Source organism: Phaseolus vulgaris, chromosome 9 (genome assembly GCF_000499845.2).
Source record: "Phaseolus vulgaris cultivar G19833 chromosome 9, P. vulgaris v2.0, whole genome shotgun sequence".
Classification (NCBI taxonomy): domain Eukaryota; kingdom Viridiplantae; phylum Streptophyta; class Magnoliopsida; order Fabales; family Fabaceae; genus Phaseolus; species Phaseolus vulgaris.
In genome coordinates this window covers 38,093,461-38,121,305 of record NC_023751.2, presented here as the reverse complement: position 1 = coordinate 38,121,305, position 27,845 = coordinate 38,093,461, and the positions used below count along the sequence as shown (strand labels likewise).

Here is a 27,845-nt window from a genome sequence, read left to right as displayed (position 1 = left end):
ATTACATCCTACCCTGTTAATTTAATGATGAAAAGAGAGGAGCTTTAGTGACTAATCCAAAGTCCAACATATAATTACTACTAATTAATACAAGCAAAGGGAAGAGGGAAGCTTGAGTTGAGAAGACACTTATTTACTAGCAAGTGTTTGACCTGAGCTCAACAACTCAAAGAAACTATATCTAAGAGATGAGAATAGAAGAAGAAAAACTAGAGGCCAAGAGAGAATGGAAAACCAGTGGAGGGCAACCAGCTTGAACCCGCAATGAAATTTGCAGGAGTGAAACTCTGGGCCTCAGCTGCACTGGTGATGACCTTAAACCCTTTCCAAGTGACCCTTCTTGAGGTTGCAGCACCAGGCCCAGTGTTCTGATACTCCCCGTAGAACAACGTATTCAAAGCGAAGTTCCCATCCCACACGTGCCACCCAGCAGGGTCAATCACATCACTTATGCTTGACTGCATGATCACAGTACGAGAGTACTGCTTCCATGGCCTCCCCAGAAACGTGGGGAAGCTCTTCTTCACAGATTCCAAGTCCTTCGTCGCACCAATCCTGCTTTTCTGAATCACAATGCCCGTGTTCTGGTTGGGGTCAACGCGGCCCTGAGCGGTCACCATGTTCTTCTGCCCAGGATTGGGACGCCTTGCGTGGATGTCGGAGTTCTGAATGACGGCTGCAGAGTTGCCGAATATGAAGTCGACGGAGCCTGCTATGTAGCAGTTGCTGAAGAATTGGCGGTTGCTGTGGACGTAAAGGGTGTCTTGGTATGCAAGAAAGTCGCACCTGTAGAATGCTGAGAGGTCAGCTCCAACTCTCAGGGCAACCGCTTGGTGCTTTGAGGGACCGGCTGTGTTTTGGAAGGTTATGTCTCTTCCCAGGAATCTTTCACCCACCACCACTGCACTTGCAAACCAACCACTTGTTAAATTAAATATCTCTCTTTATTTATATATATTGCAACTATTTTAAGTTCAATTTTAGGGTCTAATCAGATAAAGCTACGTTTTCTTCAAAAATAATGGTTAAGATTGAATCAAATGAAGACACTAGTCACCATGTGTGCTTCTCTCAAACTGTTTTCAGAATTTATGGTTGTCATTGTTAAAGGTATCGTCAATGGTTGTAACACTTTAAAGTCACACCTAAATTTGCTGACCCAAATAATGATGCAGAACAAGTCAGAGAAGAAAGAATTCATTTTTCACTTCCTAGATCTATGCTTAATTGGTGGGACAGCCTGCTTATTTGTGTCGTGATTCTGTTTAAATGGTTTGAAAGTTACTAATTTTTAATGCTTTATTTCTCCATTAGTACACCCATTTCCTTCAAATGACAGACATTGTCTCTATCAAGTGTTTGAACTTGATATAATGGAAAAATGCACCTTTAACTTTAGAATAAAAAGCATCCTTAAAATAATCATTAGTTTAGAAATGTTAAGGTCGGTTTGGGGACCAAGCACAATATGATTCAAAGGCCAAAAACAAGCGATTTGGATAATAATAATGATAATGTCTGAAGGTATAAGCAATGAAGCATGTTAGAAAAGAGGGAACTAAAAAGAAGAAGAGTAATTAAGGAACTGACCTACTGTGGCAGAATTGAAGGTGGTGCTGCCATCAACCACGTTTCTACTAGCTGTGATGATGGTGTTGGTTCTTCCATCGCCGAGGAACATTATGTTGGTCTTCTTCTTCGACACATCCACGTTTTCCCTGTACACACCCGCTTTGATCCTGATCACGTATCTCTTGCTACTCTTCTCAGGAGCCGCAGCCACCGCAGCCGACACCGTCCTGAAGTTCCCGCTGCCGTCCGCAGCCACCACCACGTCAGGTTTGACCGTACCCGTCTGCAGAAGGCGGCGGTCGGCGGCGGAAATCCAGTGGGGCCACACGATTTCATGGGGGTCCTCCATGGTTTTCCTGCGCTCGTTTTCGACGTTGTTGGACATGGCCATGGCCATGTCGTTGTCAGTGAGGTTCTTTGTCATGGCCAATGCGTTGCTGCACAAGTGCTCTGCGTGCACTTGCCCTGCCTGGAGATGCTGCCTCAGTCTCTTGTCGGCCTGGTCGTGAGAGAAGCCGTCGAGGCAAGTCTCTTGGTTGGTTATGGCCGAACTCATGAGAGTTTTGAGATCCTCGGCGTGGTGCGACAGAGACTTCTTGGAGGGGTACTCTTTGAGTTCATCTATGGCCTTGTGGAGCTCGTCGAGGGTCTCGTCAATGGTTTCCAAGCAATCGTGGAGGGCCGTTTTCTGCCTCTTGGTAAGGCCCTTTTTGCGTAAGAGCTTCTCCACGGTGAAGTAATTCCGCTCAACGATTCCAACGGTTATGTTCAGCGACTGCTCTATCACGTTCTTGTGGGTGGAAACTTTGTCGGCTTTGCCGGGTTCAGAGGCTATGCTTGAGAGGCACAACTCCGGGTACAAGGTGCTGCTGCAGGCACTTTTGATGATGGCATGTGACGAAGTGGAGGAGGCATTGTGGGCGGAGTTCTTGCGAGAGCTGACTCCGGCGACGACAGCGAGGGCGATAAAGAGAGTGGCAGCAAGAGCGAACAAGAGTGTGGTTTTGGTCTTGTTCTTGGTGAGGGCATCCGAAATAGTTGGAAGAGCTTGTCTGATTTTGTTTGTCATGGATCCCAGATTCCAACTGACTTTGAGGCAAGGAAAGGAAAGTCACGTAAGAGATAATAAGTGAGAAGTGGTTTTGTTTTGCTTTAGATATGCTGAGAAATGAATGGAGTGTGTGTGCACATCACAACACAGTAGAAGAGTTAATGATAACTGGTCCTAATTTGGTTTGGTCTGCCTGTGGGGTTCTCAAAATAAATTTGTACTGCATAAATTCAAGTTCTTCACCCTCTTTTTGTCTTCACCCTTCAATAATTCATAAAATTTCAAACATGTTTTATGATCCCAGTTATACACCATTATTTTCCTTTACTATTGTGGTTCTTACAAGTTAAAGTGATTATTACAGGTTAAACTTACATCTCTCATCGAATTTCTCCAATGTTTTTCTTTTCTGAATGTCTGAGTAAAGGCACTCTACGTTCAAGTTAGTTACCTTCAATCCGAATGGTCAAGTTTTGATTTTAGAATCACGATAATTTTGATTAGACTATTCTAATGAGTCTTGTCTTGTTAAAATGATTAAAATAGACGTAATGAATGTATAATCATATTTTATTAATCTTAATTGAGATTAGTGTATTTAACCCGTGATGTGACGTGAATTCTCTTTTAGCCGAAAGAACGATAAGCCATGCGCACAACCAAACACGCGATCTTTCGATTTTTAAAGAGGGGTTGGTCGCTAGCATTTTCATAAATACATGCGGAAGCAACACACAAATCAACTAAAAAAATAAATAATTCAGGATTTAAGGTGGGTCTGCAACTTAATTAGGTATAGTCAACCCAATCCAATTGATTAGCGTGACACTCAACGAGGAAACAAATGCAAAGTGTTGAACTTATTATATGTTTTGCTTTATCTGTTATTTAACTATGATTAGCAAGAACTATATATATATGCAAGGCTTTTGTGTTATTCTTCTAAAACCATCATACACTGGTTTTTTCTATGCTGCAGACTTCAACATATCATGAACCTGAATACGCTGTCACTGTCTGTGGAGTGTGAGAATATGACGGTACTGTAAGAATACCAGCATATTTTTAATACCTGAATACGCTATTATCACTGTCTGTGAGGTCTGAGAATACGATGGTACTATAAGAATACCAGCATTTTTTTTAATACAAGTTTCTGGATTTTAATCAGTAGACTATTTGTTCTCAGATAATAAATTAGTTAGGAATTTGAAATTTTCAAGAAAAATTTGTTAAAGAAATCACATGAAAACAAACAAGAATATTTTACTGCAAATTTAAATTTCCAAGGTAAGTTTTCCTGCAAAATTTAAACCCTCAAGTAATTTCATTAGTTGACATATTATATCTGAATATATATTATTTTATTCTTGAATAACGATAAATGTTATTAAATAATTCAGTTTATATAAAGCTAAAATAATAGTTTATTATTTTTACTAATAAATATTTTAACTTAAAAACATTCTAGAGATTTTTTCTTCCGTGTATAACAGCACATAGTAAACCTTTTAAATAAATGTAATTAATTTAATGAGATAATTATAATTAACTTAATAAAACAATATTTTAAATAATACCCTTTTAATTTTCATGAGACAGAATTGTAAGGAAATTTGCATATAGACTTTAAATTATTAAGTCCACAACAAACATGAATATAATAAAATGTTATCTGTGGATTCTTATCCACAAGAAAATAAACACAATAAATAAATTCCCCCAAATTTGAAAAAAATCTGGTTAATTTGTAGTAGTGTTTGGCGAACTCCATTTACAATACAATCATCTCAAAAATATTTATGTATGATTTTATTTTATTTTATTTTAAATTGGATTCATAACCTAACATAAATTTTAAGCAAACCTACATATTTATAAATTTGTATTTTCATTTAAATTTTAAATATTTAAATTAATTTAATTATTATTGTTAAATATTGATTTAATTTTAGTGTTCTACATGTTAATACTAACAAATATTTTTTTATTCTTAAAACTCAAAATTATACAAACACAACTTTTAATTATATACCCTTCTCATGCTACATGCTCTAATAAAAGTTTCTTATAAAAATTTAGATATTAAATTTAAGACATTTATTAAGGTCTTTACATCAAGATATTCGAAAGCGAAAGATTGTCCATGTCAAACCAACTCATTAATTAAATAAAAAGATACTTATTTATTTAATAAATTATATTTTTAATTATTTTAATAATAATATACAATTATTTTATTTTATATTATTAATTATTGAAGCACGCAAAATATAATTAATTTATAAAAATTAATTCTATTAAAACAATTTCAAGATTAAATTTCTACTACACAAATTAAAATATTTCTAAAATTAAATTACTATTATTGTCAGAAATAAAATTGAATACAGTTTAAAATTTTCACTAATAGTATAATAATTTCAATAATATATTATGGTTTAAAATTTGTAATATATCCTATTTTTAAAATATAACGTGAATAAATTTCATGCTATTACAGTGTCACCTCAAACACGATTTTTTTAAATACTGTTCACATTAAAATAAATAATTATAGTAATTATTGTTCCAAGACTAAAATCAATTTAAATACATTTTTTTTTCTTTCATCAAATATTGATTAGATAAAATCGTAATAAAATTTTACCTAAAAACAAATAATATCTCGAATATATTTTAAATATTTATATTCTTTAAAGTTTTAATATTCTTTAAAATCTTTTAATTAATAATTTTATATTTAAATATTTTCCTAAACTTTGATTGTTGGAATGATAAAATTTTACACAAAAATATAACACAAAACCTTAGTTTTAATAATTAAAATTTTAATAAAATTTATTAATATATTAGCATTGCAAAAATATTAAAAAAACTAAAAAAAATATACCTCTTAAAAAATGTAAAAAGGGTTTTGCGTTGAAGAGAAGATAGTAGTACTAGGTTTTAGGTAATGGCTTATAACGGTGCGTTTCAAATTGTGCGAACTATGCTTCTTCATTCTTGATTTCATACCTTCCGTCGCGCGCCACCGAGAGAAGCACCAGCGGAAATAGCAGCAGCACCGTTCGCCCAACCACAACCACAACCTCAACGTAATGCTTTCTCTCTCTCTCTCTCTCTCTCTCTCTCTCTCTCTCTCTCTCTCTCTCTGTCTCTGGTTAACAATAATGGTTGTTTGATTAATTTTGAACACACAGTTACAGTGACAGCGTGCTGATGGTCTCTATTGGTTCAAAAGCATTGGTCTCAAGAAGCTCAATGGGGGACCACGATTCTGAATCCCCCAAGCAAGCCAAAAGTAAGAGGAGAAAGCATAAGAAAGGAGGAGCCGCTCATGAATTCGATTCCAATCCCAAACACACAAACTCAAACTCAAACTCCAACTCCAACACCTTCACTTCCCCTCCTCAACTCTCCCGTGTTAGGTAACCCAATATCTATTCTTCTTGTTTATTTCCCCTCCCTTAACTCATTCAATGCCTTTTCGTTTTGTAGGAAACAGCTTGACCCTGAAACAACCCAATACTTCTCAGAAATTGCTAATCTTTTTGAAACTGAGGGGGTGGAATTGGAGGAACGATCACTTATATGTGCTAATGCTCTCCAAGAAACTAAGGGGAAAGAATTCGAAATAGCGTCGGATTATATTGTTAGCCACACTTTGGAGACCATTCTCCAGGGTTGTGATGTAGACCACCTTTGTGATTTCCTTCACTCTTCTGCTAACGACTTCCCCTATATTGCAATGGATAGATCTGGTTCTCATGTCGCTGAGACCGCCATCAAGTCTCTAGCCGTTCATCTCCAACATGATGAGGCTCGCCCTCTGGTTGAGGAGGCTTTAACCGTCATATGCAAGGTGGACTGTATTTCATACTAGTTTAAAATGTCGAAATCAATGTTTATATTGCTTGCCACTTACTGTTCCCCAACTTTATCTCTTGCTTTAATGTTTTCAAACTATGCATGTAAGCTTGAGTTTTAACCAGCAAAGGTAGTTGATGTTGGCAAAACTAATATAGTCAGGCTGTGTCTAGATATAGTCAAAGAAAACAAATGTTAATTGTGGGGAGAGAAGAGGAAGACATGGCCGGGAAGGATGTTCTTCTGCTTAAAATGTGATTTCTTATACGTATACATGTCATTTGGCAGGTGATTGCAGCAAATTCTGTTGATGTAATGTGTAACTGCTATGGTTCTCATGTGCTTCGGACTCTTCTCTGCCTTTGTAGAGGAGTACCATTAGACAAGTCTGCATACTATTTATCAAAATCGACTACCCTGTTAGCAGAGCGGTTGAATTCAAAGGAGTTTTCAAAGAAAGATGATGAAACAAATTTTGAGCCCGGATTTCCAAATTTACTTAAAGTACTTGTGTCTGATATGTTAAAGCATGCTAAAAAACGTATCAAGACACTACAAGTTGACCAATTCAGTAGTTTGGTTTTTCAGGTATCATTTCCATCTCCCTCTTTCTCCTCCTATATATACTGCATTAAATGAATAATTGTATTCCTCAGTGCTTGGCATTTAGTATTTACTATTAGATTGTGGGCAGTCTATTGTTATTAAATGAATACGATTATTTTCTATTATTTTTATTTTCTTGCTTTGGTTGGTGGGGGACATGTGTAGTTTTTTTTATATTGTTTTAGCCTCTAGAGTCTTGTAATTCCATTCCATAGTGGGCTGATATTATGATGGAGCTTTTGTGAGATATAGCCTTTCAATTCAGTAATTTCTGATCTGCTTGCTTTAGAACTTTATCATACTGTAAAGAGATTATAAATTCATTCTTAACTTTATTAGTTTACCTCTTGGGTAAAAACATTTTCTGTGGTGCCATTATGTGCTTACTGTTAATTTTACTTTTAGCTTATGTCTTTTATTCCTCTCATCTTAATGGGATCTCTTTAATTAATGGCAGACAGTGCTGAGGGTCTTGGCAGGTGATGATGAAGAGTTGCTACATGTGATTCCTTTCCTTCTTGGCTGCAAGGATAAGTATAATGCAGAGGAAAGTTTTATAAACACGAAAGTAGTAGCAGATCTCAAGAATTTGTTAAAAGAATCTAAATTTAGCCATCTAATGGAGGTGAGTATCATATAGATGAAGGGAAACTGTATAATTAGCTACAGTAGTGCAGGAGCTTTTGAAAAATACTGAGAGAAGTTCAATAGAAACTACATGTAATTAGCTAGTTCTTATTTTAAAGATATTTAAAAATAAGTCTCATTTCCCTTCGTACTTTCTATAGTAAATGTGAATTTTAGTATAGAAGCAAACAAGCATTATATACCTACCATCATAGTAACCTTTCCACAGGTATAATATAATCTCAACAACTTTTGTTAATCCCTAAATAATTTATCTCTTGGCTGACAGTGATATGAACATTAGACATGTTATGCATGTGAATTCTTTTGTGATAGTTAGCTTCATAGGACATATTTTCATGTGGCATTCATTATATACATAACCATTTTATGCCTGTGCATTTTTTTTATGGAGGCAGCAATGATTTTTTATGGAGACATTATGAAATTCTTTTTTTCTACAGAGATTCTGGCGTAATAAAATTTTGTAAATCTTTTTCAGGTCATTTTGGAAGTGTCCCCTGAGGCGTTGTTCAATGAATTATTCACTAAAGTATTCAGGAGTTCCTTGTTTGAGTTATCATCTCATCAACATGGGAACTTTGTTGTCCAAGCATTAATTTCTTATTCAAGCAATCAAGATCTGGTATTGTGCCTACTTGCCTTTCTGCTTTACAATACTGAATATTTTCTACATTTTGTTAAGGGTGACCAATTAAGTTTATCTACTTTAAGATTGGTTGCAGAATGTTGCATGTACGGCATCTGTCTCATGCATTTTCTTTAACAATGCCTATTTGTGATATAATTTTCTCTTTGCAAACTTTTTACCGTGTTTGTTTTATGACTTTTTATTGTTTGGTAGATGGAGTTGATATGGGAAGAACTTGGGCCAAATTTGGAGGATCTTTTCAAAATGGGAAGGTCAGGGGTTATTGCTTCACTTGTTGCTGCCAGTGAAAGGCTTCATGTTAATGAACGCAAGGTTTGCATTTTGGTTGCATTGTCTATAATATGCAGATTTGTATGTTCTTGTGTATTCGAGATTCTCAATTAATTGATTGCTTCTGAAACCTCACTTCATGTCTATAATGATTTCTTCAAAATTGAAAAGTAAATGGGGTTACTTGCATTTCATAAGTTAATTTACCTTCCTTGTTTTGTTTTTCATCCTTGTGAAAACTTTAATGGCCTTTTTGTAACTTTGGGGCAGTGCTGTCAAGTCCTTGCTGATGCAGTATGTCCACCAGATGATTCTCCGAAAGGGATTGTTCCACGACTCATGTTTCTTGACAGCTGTTTCTCATACGAAGACAAGTCCAACTGGAGCTGGCAAAGTGGTGCTAGAATGAATGTCATGGGTTCTCTGATCTTACAGACAGTATTCCGGTTTAGAAGTGTAAGTGACTTTCTTGAAAATTGATCTCTTGGCTGCTTTCTTTTGGGTTTTGTTAGCCCATAGGTATATTAGAGGCAGCATTTTGTTGAAATCCTTTAATGTCGCAGCATAATATTTTATGGGTTATAACACTGCTGTTAAATTAATTCCTTAGGAACAGATCTGGCATTTGTTGTTCCTAAAGAAATATTTTCGTCCCTTCTCATAAATATTGAAAATGATGATGAGTTTCAAGTGTTTTTGTGCCTTGTTTGATTCTAAGATATTAAAGGTCTCCTTGTTTAGAGTCAATTTGTTTTTTTTCATGTGTATCTTGTCTGAGATAGTAATACACAGTCTGACATGACATTTGATAGTGTGGTGAAATTTTTATAGTATTGTTGATGATTGGATGAGAAAAAAAACAGAGAGGACTAGATGAGAGAAAACATGAATAATGATTCAAATTTTAATTTTCTTCTCACTTTCTTTCCTTTGTACCAAACAGAGGATTACTGTGGGAGTTGATGGAAGCACTATGCCATAAATTGCTCAATGCTAATCATTGTTATTTTATTTAAGTCTGATAGTTTTATACCGTGTTTACATTAAATAGTTTACTGATATGCTCAATTCTATTATCCGGCATTTTATTTTCGTAGGAATATATACAACCTTATATCACAAGTATAACTTCCATGGAGGCAACTCATGTACTTGAAGCAGTGGGAGATTCAAGAGGATCACATGTTATTGAGGCTTTTCTTTGTTCAGGAGCTTCTGGGAAACAGAAGCGCAGATTGGTTATCAAGTATGTCTTTCAGCTATACATCTACCATTTAGTTTCTCTAGGAAATGCTTATTTCTGCGGCAGGGCTTAATGTCATAAACAAGATTTTTAGATTATGTTTTCTGTTTCTATATTAAACTCCATTTTTTTTTCCACATAATTATGGGATCTGTGCTTAAGTTAACGAAATAAGAGCAATTATTTTGTGGGAGTCTTATTTATTTTATTCATAGTTAGAGTTTTACCTTTTGTGGTTTAGGATCATTTAGATAATGCTTTCTTTTGACTAACACTAAATGGAATGAAATATCTATTGACATACATTTAAATTGAATGGGTTTTAAATTACAAAATTGAAACCTAACGACTCTAGTTGCCAAAGCCTAAGTTTTGGAGGGGGTATGTATTTTTCCCCAGTCTAATTTACCTTTTAATATTTTTTCCGTAATTCAGGTTGAAATTATTAATAAATCTGTGTTTAATGGATTTGAAAATTGCTACGTTATTGTCATTATAATTTCCCTTTGTTTTCTTTCATAACTTATTTTGTAGACTGAAAGGGCATTTTGGGGAGGTCGCACTCAACTCATCTGGTGCTTTTACCATTGATAAGTGCTTCACTGCCAGTAATCTGTCACTAAGAGAGGCTATAGTGTCTGAGGTGTTGGCTGTGCGAAGTGATCTTTCCAAGACAAAGCAGGGCTCTTACCTAATAAGGAAACTAGATATTGACGGGTATGCTGGTGGCTATTTACTTAATTATAGAGTTTTCAGATTATTACGTTCAATTGAGAGCATATTTTTTAACTTCTTGAGTTCACAAGTTTATTGAAGTTAATCTTCACGATTTATACCTGCCTTATTACAACAGATTTGCTGCGAATCCTGATCATTGGAGGTCAAAACAAGTATCCAAAGAATCTACTTATAATGATTTTTACACTATGTTTGGTTCCAATGATACAAAGTTGACGAAAAATGATTCCTTTCTGAGTGACACCTTGAATAATAAATCTAATCCAAAAGCTGTAAAGGAAATGAGGAAAGAAATTGACCAATCTCTAGGTTCTGGTGCATCTTTCTTGAGCTTCCAAAAGAACCCAAAAAAAGAAAAGCACAAAAGTAAGAAAAATGCTTATATTAGTGGAGACGATGATGAGTCGTCTAATAGGAAGAAGAGGTCTAAAAAGGAAAAGGTTGAAAGTGGGTTTGATACTGCTGCTACTGCAGCAACCGGGAAGACATTGAAGAAACGACGAAGAGATGACCTTTCCGAGGCTTCCCAGAAGAAAGTGAAGGCATAGAGTTAAAGACAATTTTTCCCCTCAAAGACGAAGTTATTTTAAAGGGATGGTGTTAAGCAGGTCTGCAGGGCCCCCATGATTTAACGCTTGAAGATTTTGTATGATTTCCTCTTTGCTAGTAATTTTGTATCATTTTACTATGTCACAGACTATGTTACTGGAAAATTGCATTAACAAAGGTATTTACTGCAAAATATGATTCTTTTTCCTCCTATGATTTGCTTGACACCCCCTCACCCCTAATGTACTGAGATTTGCTGGATTTATGTTTTCCGTACAAACCCATCGTTCCTCGTTTCTAGAATACGATTATTGTAGATTTTAGGTGTATTAGAACTCAAAAAGCTTGGTTAGCAAAACTGTAAAATTCAATGTAAATTGCAATACATATAAACATTGGGACTTGGCAATTGGAAGGTAAGATACAAGTATACACAAACAGTTATTATTGTTTTGGAAGGCGCAGTTGTGACAAAATTAAAGAAATAAGATCAGAAAGGAAACGGGTGATAATGTTGTATTGTTTGTTCTGTCAACCGTATGTTGGAGGATTGAACCTGCGAAAGAAATATGCTTTCTCTTGTCAGTCACGGGGTAGCTCCGAATAATGGAAAGGCTAGAAACTGTTAATACTAAGAGTTACTTGTTTTGTGTCGGATTCGATTTGCTTGGAGGTATCCTTCGGAAACTGGAATCGAGCTGCTTAGAAAGATTCTTCCGATGAGCGTGAAGAGAAGATAATGTTTGGCTTGATGGCCAAGAGTGCACTTGTATTGTTGGGAAAACCTCAGCTGTGGCTCTGGTAGACCAGGTTAACAATAGCAGTGACAGTGTGAGAGCAAAAGCAGCGAGTGCTGGGAACCAACTCTTCATGGTAGTGGAGGGAGAATCTTGGTTCTTATGGTGACGATGCTGGAAGCATAGTGAGTCAAGTAAGTGAAATGTGAATTATATCTGTCTTGAATCATTTTTTATTACTGTCAGAAATGCTAAGGATATTGGGATCCGATGCCATTTTGGGTTCATGTGGGATCATGTGCTCGACTTTTGACTGCTGCTGCATCCCTTCTTGTCCGGACTTTGAATTTGGTGAAAATGGAGACAGAAATTTCAGAGAGGTCATGTGATAAGCCACGTGATGGTACTATAACTTTGAGTTTGAACTTTCTTGGTTATGATATTTTTGATAGATACTGATATTTAGAGAGTGACTTGAGAAATCAGCAAGAGCCAAACGGTTCCTGCTTTTAGCTTATGTGAATGGAAGGCAACAATAACAATGAAAAAGAAGAAATAATATATTTGTTGTTGTGTTTGTTTATTTGATCAGTCTTGCTCAGTCACTGTTTCAACTTTAATGACTGTTTCAAAGAGCTTTCCAGCTTGGCCATGAGGACAGCAGTCACTGTAACATTACTTCTTCCATTCTTCAGATAATATTTTACTTATGCTCTCAGATTGTTTTTAATTTCAATGATGCTCACGTGGGTAACTTGTTGCACATTTTAGAAAGTTAATACTCAGATATTATTAGTTTATTGGGATCTCAATCATAATTGATCGAATCAAATTGGTTTGTATTATCCCAATCACTTGACAAATATTTATATAGTGAAGACACAAGTTCATGAAGCCTGATGATTAATAAAACAATAAATCTTTCATCGCTAGTTCTTGGTATGGAACCTGATCTGAGATTCATTTATTTTCTTTAATAATTTCTCTTTTAAAATCATTTTAAGGCTACTTATTCAGATATTTCAATTTTTTAATGTATTTTATACTTTTTTTTTGTTATAGTAGCAAATACAAATATCTAAATAATATGCCTTGGTTGTTTTTTTTTTAAATCGCAGCCTGAACAAATTAACTGAGATCCAATCCACCAGATTGAACATTTTTTTACAAAGATGATAGATATTCCGATACAATTAATTACCACTAGAAAAATATTTGAAATTAGTCTGAATTTTTGCTAATAGAGACGAGGCCGACATGGTAAATCGAGATGTGTGAATAGAGATGTGTAACTGATATTTCTTATGGTTTAATTATTATATTTGAGTTAGTGTTTTATTTTCAAATTCAGATTTTTTCACAATTTTATTTTTAAAAGATACAGAGAAAAGTTTATATAAAATATCTTTGACCTTATATGGAAACATACCGTAATAATATAAATCTTAATATGTGTATTGGGTCAGAGCGTTCAGAATTAAATACTCGGTGGTTGAACTTTGGTACATGGCGCAGATAGGTTAATTCGGTTCTTGGGCCAGAATAGCGGGATCATGTAATTGGGTCCCAATTGTATGTATAAGTTCGTTTTTGTATAATTAAGGTAATCCTTCATACCCAAGGCCTAGACAGCTAGCGAGAGGTAATTATGGACCTAAGGGTGTGCTTAGTGCGCATATGGTCCAGTTCAAGTAAATGCTTTCTTTTAAACTTAAGTCCATGTGTGTTAGGGCGCGTAGATGTTAAGTTGCGTGTATGATGAAAGGTAGTGTAGCACTACAGAGAGGGTGTCTATGTAAACATATTGGACCCCTGATTTCGGCACATGAGTTGGTACCTTGGTGGTTATTCTGTTATTATTTTATGCACTCCCTAGAGAAAGGATTCGGTGCTGAGACTGAAACTGACTACTTCTTAAATTCTTATAAGTCCTGTACTGACTTGATCGTTGGAGTGCAATCATCATGGACCCCCCTCTATTTCAATGGAGATACGTTCCATAGCAGCAAGAGTAAAAGATAGATTCGTGAAAAAACAGACGGAATTAAAACTTGTTATCAGAGTCAACCGCGAGCAAGTCAATCGGCAAGAACAATTAATTAAAAAATTTAATCAATATGTAATAATTAACCTAGAGAGACGACATCATCAAATTTACGTTTTTAGTTAACATTAAGTTAAGTATTTGAGAGATATACTCCAAATTTTTATAGAGGACTTTTCATAATACCGAGAATCCGAGTATCAGGTCTTTGAAGATTATTAAGAGTAGAAGAACACGTGAACAAGTAAATATGGAGAAAATTTGAACCAATTTCTTAATTTTTCTAGATGAAGAAAATTTTGTTTATGATGAAGAAATGTGTACCACATGAACAATCTGAGGCATGTTATTACAAAGTCCGTGGGTTTGATCTGCAGAAGAAGGACTTTTCCCAGATACTAACAAATTGATTGTTGGTTTTCTACCACGTATTTCACTTTTCAATACAGTTTACGTTTATTATTGTAAGAAAAAGGGTTGCTACGTAACTTTGCATATTCTTCATAGAGTTCATGCTGACGCATGTGCTTTGGAATGTGTTTTAGTTGCATTTGATTTGATCATTTAATGTAACAAATGTGGTTTGATTAGTTGGTGGAGGAAGCAAAGAGAAACCTAACAGAAGCAAAAGTGAAAAGTCAGTCAATGCAGAAGAGGATTGGAGAAAGTTGAAAAGGAGAAGAAATAATGCAAAAGTAATGTGATAGTATGATGGTGAAAAGGTTCATTCAACCTTCAAGCCACTAGATTTGACTACTTATCAACTACTTTCAAATTTATAGCAGCTCATAAATTCAAACCCAATTCTCATTTTCGGTCTACTGGAATAGTAATTATAATAATACATTATTACATATTTTCTCCTTTACATTCTCTCCATGCCCAATTCAATTTCAGATCAAAATTTCAAAAGATGTAACATATTATAGGGATCAGCTAACTTATAAACTTCTTCTAGAAAAGTTCTTTTTTTTATAAATTAACTTATACGTAAAATAAGTTAAAAAAAAAATTCTCATAAAAGGAACTTTTGCCAGTCTAAATAGAAGCTATGATCTTAGAATAATGGTTACTCCGTACAATATGGACATTGATACGATACGGATACGAACACTTTACACTTTGATACGTATCATTTTCAAAAAGTAGGATATAAGGACATGGATCTATATATCATATAATTATGAATTATATAAATTGACAATAAAAATTTATATGTATAAGTATGTCTTAATTTTTTTGTGACAAAAAGATATTTTTTATGGTTGATTTAAAAGGATCTATTGCTTATTTTTATAATTATAATAAAAATTTATATAATAAATTTATTTTTTAAAAAAATTAATTAATGTATTTATCCTTTTAAAATTGTGTTGAAACTGTGTTAGAATTATCCAAAATCAAACAAATATTTTTGGAATTAAATTGACACATATCCTATTAATATTGTCCGAGTGTGAGATCTCTCTAAGACAAACACACCATTTATAATATGAGTCTTCATATGAAACAAAGCAAAGGGAGAAGTGAATAAGAGAAGCATTAGAGTATTTGCCTGCCCCCATTGAGTCCATGTTTTCAAAGTAAACTAGAACCAATATTCTGCAAGATTCTTCAGTTAGCACAGGATGCTCACACAGTCAATGACATCATCACTGATGTACCAAAGTCTTATCTACCTTTCTCTTCTTTAAGATTAACCACCTTTTTTCTTTAATAAAAAAAATTTACCAGTTCATACAATCAAAAGCCATGCACACTCAGTCTTAAAAGGTATTGACACAAGAACATCACCTTTATTCATATCTTGTTGCTAATCTAGTTACAGTGTGACCTTTGTTTATTATCAACAAGATTCAGCAGAACAAAGAGGTCTGAATCACTCAAGATTTCCAATTCAATTACCATATTTCAAATTGTTTCTAAGCCCTTGTAAGAACACCTTTCACTTCACATCACAATGGACTAAAAGCAGTGGAGCAAATATCATGAATAAAAGAAAGAGGTCATTCTATTGTATTGCTAGAAGTTGAAACCTATATTATGTACAACAAAGCCACTTGAAACAATTACTCTCCTCAGCCATTATATGCACAAGTATTGATAACAGCTACCATATCTACCAGAGTTCTGACCTAAGAACAGAAAAAATAGACACCCCATCGGTGTACTTGCAGACATCAGATAAAGATTCCACCCACAACTTGCTACCTCAATGCTCAATATGCACATTAAAGAAAAACAAAAAATAATGAATAGGACTGCCAAATAATTCCTAACTCAACTCTGTCCTCCTCCTCCTCCTGAATTAGCTGCTTGTTCTACATCTACAGAAGTAGGACTCCAAGGGTTTAACCTTCTGTCCCTGCTCAAAAGCCTCTTCAATGACCTCAGTCTTCCTGTCATTGGCGATTTCAAGTCATCTTCACCAAACCTGCTTGCAGAAGTCGAAGTGACATCACTTGGTATGTCAATCACCAAGGTTCCGTGACGTCTATTGCTGCTGTTGTTGTTACTATCATCATCACAAGTAGCAGAAGAAGAGGATGAGGAGGGGCAAGGTGGCAGAGAAGCACCTTCCTCCAAAGAAGCACCACCTGTAGAAGTTATCTGAGTGTGATCCCCCCAAACCAAAACGTTAGTGGGAAAAGTTGGAGACTCTGATTCTGAGCTACTTTCATCGGATTGAACAGCAACAGAGTTTCTGCAAAGAGGGCAGGTAGAATGGGACTGGAACCACATGTCAATGCAACCAACGTGAAACCCATGATTGCATTTGGGCAAAAGCCTCGCCTTTTCTCCTTCCACGACCTCCGAGAGGCAAACCGCACATTCCAAACCGTCCTTGAAGTCTTGCCCTTGGAACACCAACACGGGTATGGAGCTCAGCACGGAGGGATCCAGTCCGCTTCGGAGACCACCCTCTTGGCCGGAGGAAAACACAAAGCGGCGGCGGCGGCGCTGAGATTGGGGAGCAGGGTTGCGCCACCAGAAGTTTCTGGTGAAGAGATGAATGCCGAGAGCAATTACAACAAGGAAGAAGAAGAACACTATAACGATTATCATTATCTTTCCGATTAACTCGACGGCGGGGGATTCACCCAGAGTGTCAGTTGGCTCATTCATGATGCTTTCTTCTCTGTTCTCTGTTCTGAAAGCACAGAAGAAAAGAACTTTGAAAGGGTTTGGAAGGATGAATGAGAGTGAGAAGGGTTGGAGTTAAAATAGATTTATGGGAATGGAGAGAAGAAGAACCTCCACAATGGACTTGGTGACCACGGCGTTGAATGGTCTAAGTTGAACTTGGGGTTGACTCACACATGAACATAAATACGAAAATATCTTAATAACTATTGAAGAAACAAGAAGATTCAAGATTAAATGTTGAAGAACCTTCCTTCCACGTCTCTGCCATCTCTCTCTTCTTATTCATACTTTCTCCTTCAAACCACAACATTGGCCGCAGCCACTGTATCTGTACCACTCAATCTGCAGTAACCAACCTTTTACTTTTGACCATTCCAATCATTTAACTCAAACACGCTCCATTCACATAATTCAATTCAACCAACAATTATCTTAGAAAACGAAATGTAAACTACTAACAAATACCCTCTTTTTATCAAATAACTAAATTGTAAAATAAAACATCCATTTGTGTTCAAAATTAACACAAGCATTTATGTAACAAAACCTTTCCATTTGTAACTTATCTGAATGTTGCATGATTATGTCATAAAGCCATTAATAGCTTGATTTAGTTTTTCATTGACAGGGGAATAGGCCATTGCTGTGCATTTAGTTTTTATGCCAAATTTGATGGTAAATGAGTGGAATACTGGTTCGTAGCAAGAAAAGGTGGTTGGTTATTAGATGATCAGAAGTTGGCATAAAAAGGTTGTCCACGAAAGAAAAACCGTACATGTTCTTGCAGTTGGTGGATCCAAATCCAGCTGTTTATCAATGTCCCTCTACACACCCCTAGTGGATAATACTCTAGCCATTTATTCACTGAACCTCCCACCATCACATCACTTTTCAGTATTTCTTAAATTCATTGAATCTCAATCAGACAACTGCAGATGTTAACATGTCTGTTTTACATTATATAAAGTCTGCTCGCATGTGTCTTTTTGGTACAAATCTTTAAAAAACTAAACAGTATATAATGGAAATGTGACACAGGAATAAATCTAAAACCACACACACACACACCCATATATATATATATATAAAATAAAAACACTTCTAATGATCATATACGAAATTAAATAAAAGTTAAAATGCAAGCAACTGTATATATTGTTTTGAATGAGTGGAAGGGATAAGGAGCTAATCTGCATATATTACATATAGAGGAATTGATGGAAGGTATGAAAGATTGTAAAAGTGATGGACAGAGAGACCCTCTTAATGAAATAAGGGGAAAGTGTCACGATTGGTAGCTGTAGGAAGAAGCACCAAGTAATGAAGAGCAATGAATATATCAGAGAAAGTGCTGAAGAAATGAAGGAGAGAGTGTGTGCGATTGTTGTCGAGGAGAGTGATATTGTTTCTGCAAAGAGGGCAGGTAGAATGGTTGTTGAACCAGGGAGCAATACAATGAAGGTGAAAACTGTGGTGGCATCCCGGTAAGGTCCTTATCTTCCCTCCATCAGAGATTTGGCAGAGACACACTGAACAACAATCTCCTTTACTATAATTTCTTCTATAGAGTTTATTGTTCTGCAGCAACCTTGGAATTTTCAAAACAAGCACAATGGTTGTGACAGTGAGCATGGAGATGAGGGTGGTGATCATGTTGTTGCTTCTTCTCTTCTCTTCTCTTCTCTTCTCTTCACTCTTCAGCAGCAACCTTCATGGATTTTTATTAATGGCCACTGAGACACCACCGCCTGCATGCCGGCTTTCAATAATCACTTCCTTGTCTCAGTGTTATTGGCCAAATGTAATCCAATTTATTTTTACAATCTTAAAAAAATCATCAAACAAAAAACAAAATGTTATATAAATTTGGTTTAATTAAATTTTAAATAACTCATCTCACATTCAATATTTGAATATTATGCCGTTTCATTCCTCGTCTTTTTGTCTTTAATCTGAACATCACTCACTTTTTCTTTCTTCAATTTCTTTTAACTCCTCAAAGATAAAAGTAACTAGCACACAATTTAGTTGACAAAAATTAAACATAAAAATATTTTTAAGAAAACATTTTATTCGATAGAACATATTTCTTTAAACAGAAACTGAATTAAAAATAAACTTACTTAAGTGTGACATTTTTTTATAAATAATAACTACTAGTTAACACCATATATTGTGAATTCATTGCATTAGTTGTTCAGAAGATTGTAGTGAAATAAATTATAAAAAGTTAGAAAAGCAGATAACCAACCAAATCCATCATTTAGCAGATAACCAACCAAATCCAATTTTTTTTAGACAATTTCTCCCTACACCATATAATTATATAATTTAACATGAACTCAACATAAGATTTAAAATTCAACATTGTTCATGGTTTTATTTTTCTTAGGATATAAAAATTTAGAAGTGGTTGTTATATATTATGGATTTTGATATTCAAAAGATTATTTTTATGTTTTATTTAAGCTTCTAGATGGTCATATCGAAAAGTAAATTATGAATTTTGAATTTACATGTCCAAAAATATCACTTTATGATTTAACTTACCGATATGATATCCCAAAAATAAAATCTTTTAAATCATTAATAGAGGGTGTAAAATATATTTTTTTTTCACCATCCCCATAGTGTATGAGACAAATGGATGCATTTCGATTAGGGTCATATTCTATGGTTACGATTCTACTATATATGTTTTTTTCATTCTGCCGAAAATCAATTTGACGGTATAGACGCTTATGACCTCCCCCTCTATGTCCTGCTGGTAATTATTCCTCTGACATTACTACTTTTACCACAACGATGCTGTCCATAAATCAAATGATTTCGTGGATTTTGGATTTTACTTCACTGTCTACGGCGGTAAAACGGATATTTGATGTCAATTTCTTGGATGAAGATTTAATTGATCGAATCAGCGTTTTTTATTTATTTATTTAATGTTATTTTGAAAAGGAGGTGCGAGGCCCAAAAGGGATGGGTCTGGAGCGAGGCCCAAAAGGGATGGGTCTGGAGCGAGGCGAAGGTGAAGCCCAACCCGGAGTGTGAGAGTGATTACATTTCAGAATTTACGTGTATTGTAGCTTCAGTCTTAACCGATTGGTTCCATTATCCTATTTCAATTTGTGGTGTGCGAGCGAACAATCTCTTACAAAGCTGCTCCTTCTTCTTCCTCTTCCTCTTCCTCTTCCTCCTCCCACAAAAGGAGAGGAAATGCACTTTTCCTTTCCCTGAATTGCACGCACTCTCTGAGCTCCCATGCCTTTGTTCGGTAACTTCACCTTTCTTCCTACTCTACACCATTTTTATTCATAGCATGATAAATTATTCTCAATTTGCGTTGTGAACAGAGATTACAAATGCGCAACTATCCTTCCGTTATTCTCTGACGTTGAAGGCTCCAATGCCGTTTCATGCTCCCAGAGGCTCCTCGATTTCCCTGGACAACCTCAGAAACAGAAAGGATGCTAAGCTCAATCTGATTAAGGCTGTTGCCACCTTCGAACCCAACACTATCGCTGCAAAACCGCACTCCAACCACTTGGATGTTGTTCCTCTCACTCCTCCTGCATTTGACCTTCAATTTTCCGACCAAGAAACACCACAACCTCAACCCGATGTCAGGGAGCAGTTGAGAAGAATGAGGATTTCCAAAGCTAATAAAGGAAACACGCCCTGGAACAAAGGAAGAAAACACACTCCTGGTATGCTATGCCCTACTTTCTTTTCTTCTCTTTTATCCTCTTCCAACATTCCATCTAATTTTCAATTGTATGTGTCACCACCACCAGAGACTTTGCGCAAAATCAAAGAAAGAACAAGGCTCGCGATGCAGAACCCTAAGGTGATGTCATGTAAGAATATTCTTACGTCTTTTGTTCAACAACGTTTTTCATATTAATTAATAACACAACATCCAATCCATCTTAATTCTCTTCACCTTCATTCTCTCACTATTTCAAAGCAAAGCACACAATATCTCATGTTCCTAATTTTTTATCCTCTCTCTGCTTCGCCTAACTGTTTCTTAGAGTCCCGTAACATGAACTATCATGATTACTCAGTTGTAAATGAGCATGTGAAGTGATGTTTTGAATATTTGCTTATATAACATTTGTATTGATTTCCTTAATAACATTTGGTAATGCAGATTAAAATGAAGCTGAGTAGTCTTGGCCACGCACAAACGTAAGTATATATGCCCAATGCCTTTCCATGTTGGTTGCTGTTACTAGTAGAGACTGCTTCTTTGTTGTTAATTAAAACACTGCTTCCCGTGTTTGTCAAAATGAATGCTGCTTCTTTGTTGCTAATAAGTATATGCCTTCTTCATTGATTGCACAGTACAGAAACAAGATTGAAGATTGGTGCCGGAGTGAGAAAGCGATGGGAAAAGAGGCGTGAAACGAAGAAGGCAGTGGAGTCTTGCTGCTTTGAGTGGAAAAATTTAATTGCAGAAGCTTCTAGAAAAGGCTATGTTGGTCAGGAAGAGCTGCAGTGGGATTCTTATGAAACCTTGGATGAAAAGCTGAAGCAGGAGTGGTTGATGAGTGTTGACCAAAGGAAACAAATGATAAAGAATCCAAGTGGCAAAAGAGCACCCAAGTCCCCTGAGCAGAGAAGGAAAATTGCAGAAGCCATTACTGCAAAATGGGCTGATCCTGTAAGTCTGTGCTTCTAAATACATTGAGGTTGGGTAATTAATGGCTTTGCTGCCACTAAATGTTCCCTAGATCTTTCACCTATCCTGCACACTAGTTGATTCACATAAAAGTTGTATGTCATGGACACAACTAAAGAAGTTAACTGCTGGGGATTTTTTTCTTTCTAAATTGCCCCACATGCCTAATTTGACAGTTAATACTCAACTTTGTCCCCCTTCTGGTTTAATTAGAAAGACATGGTATTATGTATCGCTTTTTTTAGACCTGTATGTTCATTAGCTTGTTTTGTATTTGATAGTTTGTTACCATGACCAATCTTTTCTTATAAATTCCTTATGTCTAAAAGTTGTCTATTGAAGACGAAGCTCTTGTACTGATTTGTGTATGCTCATAGATTGTTAGAATATGAGGCAGTGTGTTGGATACCTTACATGAATTAGAGATATAGTTAAATTATAGTAGTATATAAATAGGTGGAAACTTCATTTGTAAGTCAGTTTTGTAGGGTTAAATTAAATTTGAGGTCCACTTTCTAAAACATAGTATAGGTGTTTTCTCCTATTCAAAATTTTAATTTGCTTTTTTTGTTTTAGTTGTTAATGTTTCTATGTTGACCTGTTACCCTAATTGTCTTCCAAATTTAAATAAATGCTGAGTATTGGTAAAAGTTAGGTTGAAGGCCCATGATGCAAATTCTCCATTATACAAATGCTGGAAGGAGGAACTGCAGTCACAATAGTCAAAGGACCAAATCATGATTTTCATGTTTTAGATGGATATGTTGTTACCAAATGACACTAATTTTTGTATGTCTATCTTTGTTGCCTTATCTAAAAGGTGAACATTGATATGTATGTGTTTGCTATATCCTTGATGTGGACTTTGACTTGCATTCTTATATATGTTTGAATAACTTGTTACCGCAATTTTGGTAGATAAGTCTAATCAAAATTTTGTACCCTAACAAATAAAGCTTTGTCAAAGTACTCCTGTTAAGAATCAAAGCAGATTTGGGAGCAAATTATTTTTGACTATTTTTCCCTCTGAAAGAGCAATTTATTTTTCTGTTAATCAGGAATACCGTCAAAGAGTTTATTCTGCATTGTCCAAGTATCATGGCACTGAAGTTGGAGTTGAAAGGAAACCTAGAAGAAGGCCAAGAGATGATACCCAACCTACCAAGAAGAAACCTACAAAAACAAGAGACATTGTTACTACCACTAGTGTTCATGTTAAGAATGACTCAAAAACCCGTAAGCCTATCCTGTTGAAAAAAAGTAAATCTCCAGCCTACAAGGATCCTTTGGTGAATTCTAAGCTTGAAATGATAAAGAATATTAGAGCGCAGAGAGCTGCTGCGGAAACCACACAAACTCAAGCCATTCAACGAGCAAGGTATCATTTTCTACTAACAAGGATCAGTGCAGAAGATTATATTATTTCAATTATAAGTACATAACCCCACCCCCTCTCCTAACACACACAGAACCTGCTTTTTTCCTTGTTTTGAACTTATTGACCTCCTTTTTTCTGTGGTCATGGTGGATGCACAAAACATCAAACATTGTTTAATTCTGTTTTTTTTTTAGATTGGGTAGTAGAAATGCTTGTTTTGGTTTATTTGATCGCTATTGTGTAGTAGTCATCCTGTTTACATTCGTGAAATGTCACAGACTATTGATTTCTGAAGCTGAGAAAGCTGCCAAGGCACTGGAGGTTGTTGCGATAAAGAGTCCTTTTGCACAGTCTTCTTTGATAGAGACTAGAAAGCTTATAGCTGAAGCTATTCAATCACTTGAATCCATTGATGCACAAGCTATAACTGACAGTAATGTTTCTTTGGTTGGTTTGAGTGAGGTCAATGAGGAAAAACAATCAGAAGTTGAAGTTATAAACCAATCAAAAATGGCCCAAGTAAATGGACACACAACATTATCATCAATGGACTACAAGTTCTCTGGAGATTTTAGCAAATTTTCTTTGGAGAAGCCAGTTAATGGTGAACCTGAACTTCATTTAACCAATGGCTGCGCATCTTTACCTTTTAGTTTGAATGGTCAGATACGCGAGTCTAGTCCATCAAATCAACAAAGGGAAGCTGAACAGCATCTGAGAAGTGAATACGCAACAGAGCCTTCTCCAATAGTGATGGGAATTCAGTCCCTTGAAAATGAGACAGTGTCTAGATCATCTATCGTAGTAACTAAAAGGTGGGTTCGCGGAAGGCTCGTTGAAGTGGCTGAAGAGAGAAGCAATAAAATGGGTAAAGCTTAGCTCAGTTTTCAAACATTAATACAATGCAGTGTCACATTGTTTGTTGCATATTATATAGATCATAAATGCCACAAATATTTTCTGCTTTAATTTTGTGATCATTGCTTACTCATCCTTTCACTCTTTGAAATCAAGAGGTGAGTTGAATCAGCCTCGCAACAGCCAACCACGTGTAGACAGATTGAGGAAGACTAAAATAGCAATCACCACGGAAAGGGCACATTTTTATTAGGTCACAGGATACTTCTCTTAATCATGTTACATTAAACTAAGTTAATCATATGATTATTTTGTTACATTACAGCGTATGAGTTGATTCTGTGAGTAATTTATGTTGTAGTTTTGTAGCCACTGCACAGTTGAGCCCAAGCAGTGACCATTTTTCGCTTAGGCAGGATAATCAATTACAAGACTAGGGATCCCACCCGAATCATTAAGAGTTGGGCAGTGTTGGTTAAGGGTCAACGAAATTTTCTTTTACATTTATTTTTTCAAATTGTCCCTTCAAATACTGTATGTCAATTGACCAAAACTTCTCTAACTCTGCTCCTTTTCGGCAGAACTGTTTTTAAGGCTGTGGTAGTATAGTTGAACTTAAGCTATATGATTAGTTTTAAGGAGAAGATAAATCTTTGTAACACACTTCATACAAAGGTTATTCTCTTATAATAAAGTTTTTGGAAGAAAAAATGTTCATTTTTATTAACTTCCCATTAAAACTCAGACAGAATGAAAAATCAAACAAACTTGATATAACCCGTCTTAAAAATACTAGTAATATAATTCTAATTTAAGATGATTAAAAAATTGTACGTATAAAAGATTTAAAGGGGATATACTGTCAAACAGTATAAACAAAGTTGTTAAATATGTACCTATTTTGTGAGCTTCAATCAATAATTAACGTACTGTTTAATCTGGGCTTCCTTCTCTTCTTTGGCCTTCAGAATCTCTTGCTGCAAAACAAAATACAATTCTTCTTTTCTCCATGCAACTTTCTTACTCACTACTCAAAGGTATAATATGTTATGATTCAATCGTGTAATGGTGTGTTGGGAGCTTCTTTTGTTGGATGAAACATATCAAATATGTTAAATGCATCCATAAAAACTTGTGAGTTGTAAAAGAAGTTTTTATTATACTTATTGTTGCGTGATTATTAGGGAAAAAACGAAGCGTGATTATTGTGGTAGTTGGGCCAGTTGAAGATTAAATTAGTGGAATAAGCAATGGGCTGAGATGGGCCTGAGCGGTAGGAGGTCGTTTTCGTTCACAAGACGAGACGTTATTTTCTTCCTTCCTTCCTTCCTTCCTTCAACTTGCACAGTAACAGAGCAGTCATCGTCCTCCTCCGGTGACCAGTCACCGCCCGGCAGCGATGGAAAGGGATTCGTCTTCCGACGAAGAAGAGGAGCTCATCCATCAGAAGCAGGGGAATGCCCCAAGGTCTCCCTCTTCCTTCCACTTCCAATCCCTCACTTCGCGAATCACTTCCAACTTCAACTTCAACTTCAAATTCCCTTTTCAGAAGAGATACCTCTTCGCCATTCTCCCTCTCTTCGCAATCCTCCTCTACTATCTCCTCCCCGATTCCCACTCCCTCTTCTCCCTCTCCTCCGTCAACCTCAATCTCCGCCATGATCAACCCGAGGAATCTCAATTGCGCGCCCTTTACCTTTTGCGCCAACAGCAATCAGGGCTTCTCCACGCTCTCAATTCCACTTCCCAGACGCACATTCTCAAATCCCTTCTCTCCAACCAGATTTCCCTCAACTCACAGATTCAACACCTTCTTCTCAGTCCCTACACCACTGCTACCTCTCTCCATTTTCGGAACGCCGCCTGTGGAACAGTGGATCAGAAGCTGCTAGAAAGGAGGACCATGGAGTGGAAGCCCAAGGCTAATAAATTTTTGGTTGCAGTCTGCGTCTCCGGCCAGATGTCTAACCATCTGATGTGCTTGCAGAAGCACATGTTCTTCGCGGCTCTCCTTAACCGGGTTCTGGTTATTCCCAGCTCCAAGGTGGATTATGAGTACGAGAGAGTGTTGGATGTGGAGCACATGAATAGATGCGCTGGAGGTAAAGTCAAAGCGGTGATCTCCTTCCAAGAGTTTTCTAGCATGAAGAAGAATGGCATGCACGAGGGTAAATTCTTGTGTTATTTTTCGCTGCCTCGACCGTGTTATCTGGATGACGAGCATTTGAGGAAGTTGAAATCGTTGGGGCTGTTGTCCACGAATAAGCCTGCGGCTGCATGGGATGAAGATGCAAGGAAGCCCAGAAAGAGGAGCGTGGAAGAGGTTGTGTCAAGGTTTTCACGGGAGGAAAAGGAGGATGTTTTAGTCATTGGGGATGTGTTGTATGCAGATGTGGAGGAAGAATGGGTGACACAAGCAGGTGGCCCACTGGCTCACCGATGCAAGACTCTGATTCAACCCAACCGTCTCATTTTCCTCACCGCTCAGCGTTTTATCCAAACCTTCCTCGGCAGGAACTTCCTTGCATTGCATTTTCGAAGACACGACTTCTTGAACTTCTGGTAGCTACGTCGCCTCGCCTCCTTAATCACCATCTATCATGACAACGCAATTGAGTGAATAATTGTGTGCGATGTGATTGTGATTGTTACGTGTGATGATCCGTTTTGTTTCTTGTTTACAGTAATGGTAAAAAACCAAGTTGCTTTTATCCTATTCCTCAAGCAGCAGCTTGTATCTTGCGTGTAGTTGAAAGAGCCAATGCACCCCTCATTTATCTCTCTACAGACGCCGCAGAGAGTGAAATTCGGCTTCTTCAGTCACTGCTTGTGCTAGAGGGCCGGCACGTTCCACTTGTCAAACGCCCACCTCGGAATTCAGCAGAAAAATGGGACGCTTTGTTGTACAGGCATCATATTGAAGGAGACCCTCAGGTCAGAATACAATGCATTATATGTCAATGCCATTCATTACTTTCTTTTCTTCCTACCGCTTTTCAAATTGGGTCAATATTATTTCTAATTTTATGACTTATCCATTCATTTTGCGGCATCCCTTCATTGTTTAGTTTGTACCCTTATGTGCAAAAATTTATGATTTTTTATTATTCATACGCTCTTTCAGATCATTATGACCGCCATTTTATGAGTTTGTTTGTTTTTATGAAATCCTATAGTTCTCCTGTCATTCATTCAAGCCTAACATCCTGCTTTCACAGCGAAATGAGATACTTCCCATGTATAGTTTTTCTTTTCTTCATGTTTTTTGTGCGATTGTGCTGTGAATTTCGTAAGACAAGTGAGAAGTCTTTAGTGGTGCGGTGTGCACCTTGTAAATTCCTCTGCTAAATTGCCTTGTGGACATTGCTATTCTTAAGGTGGAAGCTATGTTGGACAAGACTATATGTGCCATGTCTAGTGTATTCATTGGAGCATCCGGTTCAACTTTCACCCAAGACATTCGACGGCTGAGAAAGGACTGGGGATCCGCATCATTGTGCGATGAGTACCTTTGCCAAGGTGAGGAGCCAAATGTAGTAGCGGAGATTGAATGAGAATGACAAATAACTCTGATATTTATCCTGCAAACATTTGACTTTGAGTAGGATTTTGTCAATATATGTTGTAGAGTTTGCCATTTCACTTGTAACTTTTACTGGTTTATATATATATTCTACCACACAATAAGTACAGCTTTGTCCTGAATTTGTTCCCATGTGTATAACTCTTCTTCCCTATCCCAAACTCATCCCAATTCTTTTTGGTGACAAATGAGTGAAAATAGATGTAGTTCGGTTG

The 27,845-nt window shown here is 36.3% G+C and overlaps 5 protein-coding genes and 1 long non-coding RNA gene across 9 annotated transcripts; 3 read left to right on the top strand and 3 right to left on the bottom strand.

The window, feature by feature from the left end:
- Positions 1-43: 43 nt before the first annotated feature.
- Positions 44-2,903, bottom strand: LOC137820871 (pectinesterase-like). The gene is made up of 2 exons (XM_068625169.1): positions 1,591-2,903; positions 44-901 (listed from the first exon to the last, which is right to left on the bottom strand). Exons 1-2 carry the CDS (start codon positions 2,639-2,641, stop codon positions 210-212), a joined length of 1,743 nt encoding a protein of 580 aa, XP_068481270.1. The 5' UTR covers positions 2,642-2,903; the 3' UTR covers positions 44-209.
- A 2,653-nt stretch (positions 2,904-5,556) lies between these two features.
- LOC137820870 (pumilio homolog 23) lies at positions 5,557-11,412 on the top strand. 2 transcript variants are annotated; one of them, XM_068625167.1, is made up of 11 exons: positions 5,557-5,721; positions 5,827-6,054; positions 6,125-6,488; positions 6,782-7,081; positions 7,557-7,724; positions 8,229-8,372; positions 8,592-8,711; positions 8,940-9,125; positions 9,767-9,915; positions 10,447-10,629; positions 10,766-11,412. In XM_068625167.1, the coding sequence occupies exons 2-11, from the start codon at positions 5,846-5,848 to the stop codon at positions 11,196-11,198; spliced, it is 2,256 nt and encodes a 751-aa protein (XP_068481268.1). In that variant the 5' UTR covers positions 5,557-5,721; positions 5,827-5,845; the 3' UTR covers positions 11,199-11,412. The 2 variants fall into 2 exon arrangements, with proteins under 2 accessions (XP_068481268.1, XP_068481269.1); XM_068625168.1 differs by having other exon boundaries at positions 5,580-5,721; positions 5,833-6,054.
- A 113-nt stretch (positions 11,413-11,525) lies between these two features.
- On the bottom strand, positions 11,526-12,164 carry LOC137820873 (uncharacterized). Its single transcript, XR_011082711.1, has 2 exons — positions 11,842-12,164; positions 11,526-11,755 (listed from the first exon to the last, which is right to left on the bottom strand). It is a non-coding gene; the product is annotated as an uncharacterized lncRNA (long non-coding RNA).
- Positions 12,165-15,969: 3,805 nt separating this feature from the next.
- Positions 15,970-17,485, bottom strand: LOC137822037 (RING-H2 finger protein ATL60-like). The gene has a single exon (XM_068626924.1). The coding sequence runs from the start codon at positions 17,104-17,106 to the stop codon at positions 16,261-16,263; it is 846 nt and encodes a 281-aa protein (XP_068483025.1). The 5' UTR covers positions 17,107-17,485; the 3' UTR covers positions 15,970-16,260.
- A 2,701-nt stretch (positions 17,486-20,186) lies between these two features.
- On the top strand, positions 20,187-25,367 carry LOC137822541 (uncharacterized). Of its 3 annotated transcripts, XR_011082936.1 has the most exons (9): positions 20,187-20,401; positions 20,481-20,834; positions 20,922-20,974; positions 21,281-21,318; positions 21,475-21,793; positions 22,870-23,189; positions 23,468-24,057; positions 24,204-24,300; positions 24,409-24,630. XR_011082936.1 is itself a non-coding variant. In XM_068627439.1 (8 exons), the coding sequence occupies exons 1-8, from the start codon at positions 20,389-20,391 to the stop codon at positions 25,279-25,281; spliced, it is 1,737 nt and encodes a 578-aa protein (XP_068483540.1). In that variant the 5' UTR covers positions 20,187-20,388; the 3' UTR covers positions 25,282-25,367. The 3 variants fall into 3 exon arrangements, 2 of the variants coding, with proteins under 2 accessions (XP_068483540.1, XP_068483541.1); XM_068627439.1 differs by lacking the exons at positions 24,204-24,300; positions 24,409-24,630 and adding an exon at positions 25,232-25,367; XM_068627440.1 differs by lacking the exon at positions 24,409-24,630 and having other exon boundaries at positions 24,204-24,369.
- A 79-nt stretch (positions 25,368-25,446) lies between these two features.
- LOC137822542 (O-fucosyltransferase 36-like) lies at positions 25,447-27,752 on the top strand. The gene is made up of 3 exons (XM_068627441.1): positions 25,447-26,609; positions 26,732-26,981; positions 27,425-27,752. Exons 1-3 carry the CDS (start codon positions 25,447-25,449, stop codon positions 27,599-27,601), a joined length of 1,590 nt encoding a protein of 529 aa, XP_068483542.1. The 3' UTR covers positions 27,602-27,752.
- The last annotated feature ends 93 nt before the right edge of the window (positions 27,753-27,845 follow it).

Excerpts from the sequence above, each read along its gene's own strand:
- LOC137822037 (XM_068626924.1), bottom strand. The coding sequence starts at position 17,106 with ATGAATGAGCCAACTGACACTCTGGGTGAATCCCCCGCCGTCGAGTTA.
- LOC137820871 (XM_068625169.1), bottom strand. The coding sequence starts at position 2,641 with ATGACAAACAAAATCAGACAAGCTCTTCCAACTATTTCGGATGCCCTC. Across the intron at positions 902-1,590 it reads CTTCAATTCTGCCACAGTAG|TGGTGGTGGGTGAAAGATTC; the intron begins GTCAGTTCCTTA and ends TTGCAAGTGCAG.
- LOC137820870 (XM_068625167.1), top strand. The coding sequence starts at position 5,846 with ATGGTCTCTATTGGTTCAAAAGCATTGGTCTCAAGAAGCTCAATGGGG. Across the intron at positions 7,082-7,556 it reads TCAGTAGTTTGGTTTTTCAG|ACAGTGCTGAGGGTCTTGGC; the intron begins GTATCATTTCCA and ends AATTAATGGCAG. Across the intron at positions 9,916-10,446 it reads AAGCGCAGATTGGTTATCAA|ACTGAAAGGGCATTTTGGGG; the intron begins GTATGTCTTTCA and ends CTTATTTTGTAG.
- LOC137822541 (XM_068627439.1), top strand. Across the intron at positions 20,835-20,921 it reads AGGAAGAAAACACACTCCTG|AGACTTTGCGCAAAATCAAA; the intron begins GTATGCTATGCC and ends CACCACCACCAG. Across the intron at positions 21,794-22,869 it reads CTGCAAAATGGGCTGATCCT|GAATACCGTCAAAGAGTTTA; the intron begins GTAAGTCTGTGC and ends TCTGTTAATCAG.
- LOC137822542 (XM_068627441.1), top strand. The coding sequence starts at position 25,447 with ATGGAAAGGGATTCGTCTTCCGACGAAGAAGAGGAGCTCATCCATCAG. Across the intron at positions 26,610-26,731 it reads CACGACTTCTTGAACTTCTG|TAATGGTAAAAAACCAAGTT; the intron begins GTAGCTACGTCG and ends TCTTGTTTACAG. Across the intron at positions 26,982-27,424 it reads ATATTGAAGGAGACCCTCAG|GTGGAAGCTATGTTGGACAA; the intron begins GTCAGAATACAA and ends GCTATTCTTAAG.